Genomic DNA, 8757 nt, shown 5'->3' with positions numbered 1-8757 from the left:
ATGATTACAGCTTCGGTATTCGCCATATCCGCGGCCTCGACGTGTTGTTCACCGTTGGCGTTGTCGCCTCCCTCCAAGGAGGAGCCGCCTTCACAAGCATAAACTTGTTTGCGCAGGTGCGGAAGAAACCCTGAAAGGCGTTATCGCTGGAGCGGTCTTCGAGCACGCCATCCTTCGTTATCGACGCACCGCACAGACGACTCTTCAGATACGCCAACTCCGTTGCAGGTGAGTAGCGGGGCACCGTGAACCTCTCGACCAGCTTGCCGGTGGTCGCCTAGTCTCCGCAAGACACGATATCGGACAATCCGGTGCTTGTACCGAGCGGTAGCACGCACAGGTCAAAGGGGGTTGCCCGTGGCTTGCACCCTGTCCTTGACGCAACGAACGCAGCGCCGCACGACATGAGTGGCTAGGCTGAAGGGGCTTTGCCCTTTGCGAGCATTTCGTGCGCTTTTCTTCCGTCTTTGCGGGTCAGCTCGCTCTTCTCACCATCCCGAGCAGTAAAGCCGGCAGTGTAAGCTCGCGCTGCAGCTTCCATGGGTGGAGCTGTGTTCTCGGGCTGACGGGCAAGGCAAGAGGCTGCATCACCCGCACCATCGGTCTTAGCCGAGAGGCGCACCCGCTCTTTGATTGCCTTTTTGGATGCGGACATACGCCTGCTTCGTGGCTGGGGATGTCCTTCTTCACTTGTTGTTGAAGAGCGCTGACTACCTTGTCGACCGGAGAGAGGGGGTGGGTGAGTGGGTGTCTGCCATCTTGAAAAGCTGCTGATGGATGCTGCGAGCGTGGGAGGAAGGATCAGAAAACGCTGTAATGGCTCCCTTTCGGTGTACGAGACGAGAAAGGCACGAACATGTTGCCCAGAAGCGGACAATTGTAGAAGGCAGGCATCATAGTGAGGAGAAGGGACATGCGTACATGAAGACAGGATAATGCGCCAGCATCAGTTGAGTGTCCCGACCGTCTGCTGAGCCACCGGTACCCGCCAACTGAGCTTCCATGTCGAAAGAAACATGCGGTCGTGGTCTGCTTGCTTCTCGGCACGCGGGTACTTGAGTAGTCGCTCTTTGTTGTGGCTGATGCAGATGTGCGCCCTCACTCAAAGAATAAAACACAAAAGGGAGATGAAAGCGGCAAAAGTCTAAGCACACAAACACAAAACGCCACACCGCCCACGTGCAAACGCCCACAGAGACCCATCAACTTTTTTTTTCGCGCCTGCGTGCCGCAGTGTGCCGAAGCGCTGGCAACAACAGAGCAACCGCCGGTGGAGTAAAACAATACCCCCTCCCTTCCCACTAATACACCACGCTGGGAGGGAGCACCGAGGGCATGGCAATCAACGGAGAAAGAAGATACAGTCTCGATCAACTACGAGAAAGAGGAGGAGGAGGGGGGGGGCGGGAAAAAAAGGATAAGAGCGACGCCGCAGTGTGTTTGGACGGCAACCGAAACAAGACGGGGCGCCCTATAATTGCTTTTGTATGTTCCTTCTCTCGTCATCTTTGTGGGGAAGCGGAGAGCCTAGCGCCTGCACTCGGGTACAGCTGGCGGACTCTTGGCGTCGGCGGACAGGTCTGGGCTGGCGCTGCGCCGAAGAGGCATGCGGTCATGGCCGCTACGATTGGGCCAGCTTGCTACGAGTCGTGTCGTCGATTCGACAAACATATGCATCCACCCCCTGCTTTTCTGCCTTAGCTGCGTTGCGGTAATGCTGAGCGTAGTCTTTGGCCTGGCCTGCGCTGTACGCGGTAGCACTGCAATGGGCTGCGCGGCACCAAGCGGCGCTGGTTGGGCCGGTTCCTTAACATAGCCGCCGTGCAGCAGAGGTAAGCGAGCTGTGGTTGCATGCGTAGAAATACACACACATATATATATATATATTGTTGGCGTGCTTGTAGTGGTAGTAGAGTCACGTTGGCCCAATAATGTTTGACTCTTTCTCTCGCTGTACACACTACTCGCCCGTTTCTCTCTTCGCGCTTCGCCGTCGCTCACGTGCACGCGCCCCCAGCGCGCGTATTGGCCGTGAAGAAGGAAAGGACACTGCCCGTTTGGTCAACCACGAACACATTCTCCAAACACAAAATACCCCGCTGAGAAACCCTGTGACCGGCGACCACACAGGTGATTAAGCCTCATTGCCCCGCAACGCTCCGCGTGTACGAGCTTGTCGTCGTCGTCTTCGCGAGATTTCGCTCGAGTGCGACGGCGGGGAGAAAGCAGAGTGGCTTATTTTGCGAACGACGCCCGCGCCGCCCCGCTGACTCCAGCCGCAGAGACGGAGAACCGGGTTGTGTGAGGAGCGGCTGCCGCGTAGCTGGGCGCCACGCCATACCCTATACTCCGCGCACGTGCCTGCTCCATCGCGAGAAGCTCTACCTGCTTCTTCAAGATATCCAGCTCACTGGGCACTTGCGGCTCCGCGTACAGCAACGATGACTCAGCGCCAAGGCAGTGTCCTGATATCGGCGATGCAATCCGGGGATCCACCGCCGCAGAGAGCGCGGGCGACGACTGGGCCATGTGCTGCGAGATCAGTCGTAGTTGCCGCTGCTTCTCCACCTCCAGTTGATCGATCTGAGTGCACAGGAAGGCACGGTACTTCTGTGCCTCCTCGAGGGCTTCCTGCGCCGTGGCTGCGGCACGATCGGCCATGCGGTCAGTCCTGTTCAATAGCGCCATGTGGTTGCGATACTCGCACTCGCGCGTGAGGATGCGGACTTCGTGCTGTAGCCGCTCGAGCCTCAGCTCCTCACGCAGGCGCAGTATCCCGAATTCGTTCCGCACGCGCGCATGCTCATCAGACTCGATGTTGTGCAGCGTGTTGGGGCTAGCAGTGAGGGAGGGAATGCGAAAAGTTCGCGTGGAGCTGCTGCCAATATCCGCCACCGTCACGGGGCTGCTTTCATGGAAGATGCGCATCGGCGAACAGGACTTTCCCTCATGCTGTGTAACACTAACCCGCTTCAACGATGAGCCAGCCCCGCCGAGGGCGGCGAGCTCTTGCGGAAGGGACTGCGCAGCGCTTGTGTCCCGCGACGCGCGCGTAGCACCTGCCCCGCTGCGCCGCATGCTGCTGCTGCGAGGCACTGCCGTGCTCTGGGACAGGCGCTGTCGCGCGTTGTCTGACCGATCCGAGCGGCGGCGCTGCAACTGCGCGGCAGCCGCGTTGTCGAATAGACTGCCCAAAGAGCCTTTCCGCTGCAGAGGGACCATCGAGATCGAGCCGCCGATGCTGCCCACCTCGGCGGCGTCGTCGGCGGCGTAGTTGCTGTCATCATCGAGCTCTCGGGAGGTGCAGCTCTCGGCATCAAACCCTTCGTCTTCTTCACCGAAGCGCAGGTGCCGTGTGGAGGAGTGCGCCGACTGGGCGGCGCTGGAGCGTGCGCGGCTGCCAATGTGATAGAAAAGGTAGCTGATTGGGTCCACCGGCTTTTTCGCAAAGAGCAACGGCAACAGACCAGTTGCCACCACATACCCTGGGGAAGTCGCCGGAATATCCTTGAGCAGGCTCACTTGGGTCGGGTCCTCGGGGCGCACGACTGGGTAGCCGTCGGCGGAGAACACAACGCTGTGGGTGGCGTCTTCGCCGAAGCTGCGTGCCTCCAGACGAGCCCATAGGAAGTCCTCGGGGTCTTCAGGCTGAGCACTTATGAGCAGCTCCGCCAAGCGCGTCATCACCGCGCGACCAACTTCGCTCAATAGAGCGTTGCTGGCCAGGCGCTCTACCACGGTGTCACCGTGCGGCGTAAAAAACGCCGTGGTGCTAGTCTCCCTGCTGCAAGCTGGGAGGGTCGCACCCGGTCCCCCAGCGGTTGCCGTGGTCTCCGTGGCACCTGTCGACTCTCCATCTTCTTCGGCAGTCGTTGTGCAACCCGCTAGTGAGGCACGGGCGGACGCGGCGCTCGACAGCAGTCGTGCGTTCAGGTGGTCGATTATGTACTGTTCCGGATCCTTTGGCCGATGCTCCAAGGTGAGGCTGGAGAGCTGCAGCAAGAGGGAACGAAACCGCTCGCTTGGGTCATCACTGGTGGTCTGCGAAGCTGAGGCAGCACTTGCCGCCATCATATCCGTAGGAGTCCTCAGCGAGGTTCCGAGCGACGCACCCAAAGATGTCGCGCTCATGTTGGCAGCCGCTGCGACGCCAGTACCCACGTCAGCCAGGAAGTTCGCCACCTCGCCGGCAGACTCCTCCACTGGCTCGAACGAGCGGGAAACTTCCATGGTTGTAGCATTGACAGTAGTGATGCTGCCGTCGTGCTCGATTACCTCCGCTTTCGGGTTGAGTTGCACGTGGGCGTCACTGTGCGCGCTTGCCGCCTCTGACGGACGCCGCAGGGAGGAAGCACGGTATGAAGGGTTGCTGCCGGTGGGGGAGGTTTTGAGGGCCGAGCGCGCGCTGCTATCGGCGCCAGTCAACCATGTTTCGGAGCTGCCACTCATCGCAGTGCAGACGGAGTCGTCGAAGCGCAGCTTCTTCACGCAAGCCGCCTGCTGATGATGCACGACCTGTTCGTTGTGCGACATTGTAATAGAAGTCGAATGCAACCAAGCAAACAAAAATAAGCAAAACAAAAGGAGACACCTACAGGACGAATGCCGCACGACTCCAGTACCAGAACTGTACCACGCGCGTGTGTGTATGTATGTGTGTGTGTGCGTGCGTGTGTTTTCGGCTTCCTTTTTTTTTTTCGACTCCTTTGCCGGTACCGAGACGGGTGTGCGTCTCACGTGTGTGTGCGCGTGTATAGCGATCTACGTGCAGATGCGCAGATGAAAAAAAAAACAAAGAAAGCAGACAAGCGAAAGCAGCACAAGTCTGTCCGTATAAAGGGGGGGGGGAGGGAAGGGCTCACTTGAATGCAGAGGCCACACGGTTTTTTCTTTCTCAGCTCGCTGCGATGTAGAGTTCGATGGATGGCGATGGTCTGTGTTGGACGTTCGCTGTGGCCAAGCGATTTCCGCCCCCCACCCAACGCCCAGAGGAAAGAGAAAACGGAGAAAAGGAAACGGAAGGGGAGCAGTGGTGGAGACTTGTGCAGCATTTCGAGTGATGTCGCACCTCTGCTGAGTGTCTGTTCTGCGGAAGAGGCGGCAGGAACAGCGAGAGAGGGTGGAATAGGCAGGGAAGCGTTGCCAGGCACTCCCTGTCTTTCATGTTGTGTGTGTGTGTAGAACGCTGCGTCTTCTATTGCGAGAACCCTCTTACCATAAACACACACGTAAGGGCCCGCTCTGCTTTGCATGCCGACACTTCATGCGCACCATTGCCGCCCATTTAGAGGAAAAGAACGCATATGCATATGCGGCATTGCCTGTCCTTATCCCGTGAGTCGATGATGCTGCGCCTCTTCCTTTGGTGGTTGTTTGTGCTTCTTTGGAGGTGAGGAGCCGGCAGGGACCGGGCGGGGTAAATGGACAGTTCCAGGTAGGCCCCACTCGGGTACGGGACGCACAAGGCGATAGTGCTAACTGGGCCAAACCGCAACAAACGCCGTAATTCGATACAGCAAGAGAGCTAGACAGGGGAAAAAAGAAAGGGGAAAAGAGAAAGGAGGTTGCGCACGAGTGTGTGCTTGTCGGGATAGTAAAAGAGCAAAAGGAGTGGTGGTGGGCCGCAAGTAGTGCGCCTGCGCATGCCAAATCCTGCAGCACGCATATACTGCACCTTTGCACATCGGCGTGTGCGCACGAGCAAGCGTCATATAGCGCCAAAATCACCGACGTGAGCAACAAGACGAGGAAAGAAGGAGAACAAGCACCTCCCACACACCACGAAGGAGGCGGCTATGCAAGCTCACAGTCGTTCTCCTTTGCTGACCCCCTATCTCTCTCGTCGGTGCACACCTCAAGCGAATGAAAGACAACTGACCCGCACGACACACTTGAAACGGCGAAGGAGGGACGCACAGAGAGGAACGGCATGGAGGCGTGAAGGGGGGGGGGTGGAGAGAGGGGCTTCGTGAACTGTCTCAAGTGTGAGCACGCATCCATAAAGCACGTAGAACGCAGCCACCATGAACAAGGGCAAGCATCTTTCGTGAGCGTCAGGCAGACACACACTCGCCGCTATCACGAAAGCGCACCAGCTCAAAGACGTTTTTTTTTTTTTTGCCTTCAGAACAAGCTATCCCGCTGTGAATTTGGGGATGCTGGGAAGTGCGCGGTAGGCGTCGCGGACGACGATCCCACAGCTGAGCTTTGCAGGCGTCCCTCATGCCCCCGTACAGTGGCAGGAGGTGATGTCAAAGCTGCGGTTCCGCCGTTGGCCAACAGATTTGCCGCAGCGCGCTCGCCTGCGTGCCCAGCGGCGCTCCCGTTGGTTTGGGAGGGCGACAGCCGCGGTGCCGGAGCGGGCTGGAACAAGTCCGAGACACCGGCTGCAAAAGACGACGAAGCGGCGTTCTTGAAGAGGTTGACTCCCGACCCCTCCACCTTGACTCCATCGAAGAGGCTGATCATCGTCCTTCCAACCCGCTCGCGCTTTTCCCGGAGTGGCACCGTTGATCCACATACTCGGCGTGTTGAGGCCGCCGAAGTGCACGGTCTTGCAACGGGCACGTAGGTGCCGTGCATGTGGGTTTCAGCGCCGAGCTCTGACACCACCTCGGCAACCTCTCGGCAGCCCTGAAGATCGGACTTGGCGGCAGCCGGGGCCTGACAGGCAAACAGGCCCTCTTTTTCACGCATAATATCTGTGAGTGGGAATAGGTCAGTCTGTGCTTCTGGGATGGCTGACAGTGGTGCCTGGCGGAGCTCCGCTTGCTGATGAACACCTTGGTAGTAGAGTGCCAAATTCTGCAGGAGATGCGTCAGCATCAAAGGCATTTCTTCGTCGTTGATGCACACCGCATGCTCGCGGTAAAAACGGTCTCGGGCAGTGCAAAATTGGCAGAGAAAGACGACTGACTTCGGTTCGAAAAAGCACGCAGCGCGGCGCTGGCAGGCGCCACACCGCGCCTCCTCGCGGAGGGTCAAGATGCTCCTCTCGGGTAAAGTCGCCATCCGGGCCGTCGGGTCTCTCCCCTGTGGCGTCCAGCTCGTGCGTTCCTCTGCGTCGAAAGCGGCGGTAGAACCCTGCGGCGGTCCCGCTCCAGCCTCTGCGCGACTGACCTCCATCCGCTGCTCCTCCGTAAGCTTAGCCCACCGGCGCTGAACCGCCAATACACTCTGAATGAGGGTGACGGGGACCTGATTGCCAGCTATCAAAACTTCCAGCTCTTTGGCCGGCAACCGGCGTAGCACCGGATGTTCCGCCTTGAAAAGGATGGCACGAATCTGCTGCGTGAGTGTATCGAGGCGACGCTGGGCGCTCGTGTAGCACGCCGTGCAGAGATACCCGTGAACCGGGCGCTGAAAGAAGTGCGAAAACATCTCGATCTCCGACTCCTCTATCATCATCAGCCCCTTGTCCTTGTGCACAACTACAGCCTTGCGGCGCACACGGGCTTCCTTGTGCAGCACCGCGTGCCGAATCTTGTAAAGCGTGTGCCGCACCTCGAGCGGACCGACCATGTCAGGGTCCATCACCGCAAGGTCCGCGGTGTGAAGCTCCAGCGCGTCACCGCGCGCTGCCGTGGAGCGTGAAGGGGGCGGCTCGTCCAAAGAGAGCGATATTCGGATACTCGGTTCAGAGGCGTCGACGGCAGCGCGCTTGTCTCGGTTATCGTGATCGTGGTGCTGGGCTTCTAAATCTTCACGCTGGCACCGCGATCGAGGCATCACGTGGCGTTGAGAGGACGACTTGGCGCGCTTGTGCTGAGAGGATGAATCTCTCCTCCGCCGGTGCTTTTTCCTCGTTCTCTCGGAACGCCAGTCTGATGGTGCGACGGAAACATCAGAGGAGCAATAAAGGCTGCCGTCACTCTCGTACGTGGCTGCCGGCGTCGTGGAGGGGTGTTGGAGGTGACGCTGCCGAAAAGCGAGCATGTGTTGGTGCTGCTTAATGTGCCCGTCCGATAGCTGGGCGTCCGCAAGTTCCTCCCGCACTGCGGCCTCCAGCGCCGCCCGCGGCGGTAAATCGATCATAGAGTAAGTGTCGTATACAAACTCATCGTCCTCACGTATTTCACCGCCTCTTCCGCATACGCAGCAGAGGTACTTCTCCTCCAGCTTATCCAGGTGAAGCTGCACGGCCCGCTCTTTTGCCTCGCGGGTGTGTCGGTCAAACTGCGCCTTCTGCTCCTTCACCGTCTCCGACACGTCATCGACGAACTGCTTCTGGAAGGTGACAACAGAGGAGAGATGGTGGCGAAACCACGCCGCGATGTAAGTTCCAGCGGAGGCCATGGTGCGTTTCCACACCACTTACGCGGTTGAGCATAAGCATTGATGCACGCATTCACATCACGCATACGTGTGTGCGTTTGCAGAAGAGAATGAGGGAGCCAAACGCAACGAGACGTGGGAGGAAAGAAGGACACATACAAGAGGCACACAGAAGGAAAACAGAAAAGAGCGTCACGCATATCACCAGCATTGACGCACATCGCGGCTGCCTCACACCTCCACCTACGTGGTTTACCACTCCCTCCACCCTATCCGCGCGGTGGTAGCGCACACCGCGCGGACGCAATGATAATCATACTCAATTTTTTTTTTTTCAACGTGTTCGTCTCTCTGTCACGCAACACGATTTCAGCACCACTCTACGTCGCGGCCTGCCACAGAGGCGCCATCGCGTGGGGCCAAGCAGCCGTAGACAGGCCAGTACAGCAATGCGCCGACTCAGTCATCTCGGCATGGCCCCCG

At 58.6% G+C, this 8757-nt stretch overlaps 2 protein-coding genes across 2 annotated transcripts; both read right to left on the bottom strand.

Annotated features, from left to right (window-relative positions):
* Positions 1-2235: 2235 nt before the first annotated feature.
* Positions 2236-4230, bottom strand: LDBPK_352110 (hypothetical protein, conserved; the record flags this gene model as incomplete). Its single annotated transcript, XM_003864745.1, has 1 exon — positions 2236-4230. One exon carries the CDS (start codon positions 4228-4230, stop codon positions 2236-2238), a length of 1995 nt encoding a protein of 664 aa, XP_003864793.1.
* Positions 4231-6123: 1893 nt separating this feature from the next.
* On the bottom strand, positions 6124-8295 carry LDBPK_352100 (hypothetical protein, conserved; the record flags this gene model as incomplete). The annotated part of the gene is made up of 1 exon (XM_003864744.1): positions 6124-8295. One exon carries the CDS (start codon positions 8293-8295, stop codon positions 6124-6126), a length of 2172 nt encoding a protein of 723 aa, XP_003864792.1.
* Positions 8296-8757: the final 462 nt, after the last annotated feature.

The sequence above is a fragment of the Leishmania donovani genome, chromosome 35, assembly GCF_000227135.1.
Source record: "Leishmania donovani BPK282A1 complete genome, chromosome 35".
In the NCBI taxonomy this organism is placed as follows: domain Eukaryota; phylum Euglenozoa; class Kinetoplastea; order Trypanosomatida; family Trypanosomatidae; genus Leishmania; species Leishmania donovani.
This window is presented reverse-complemented; position numbering and strand designations above follow the sequence as displayed.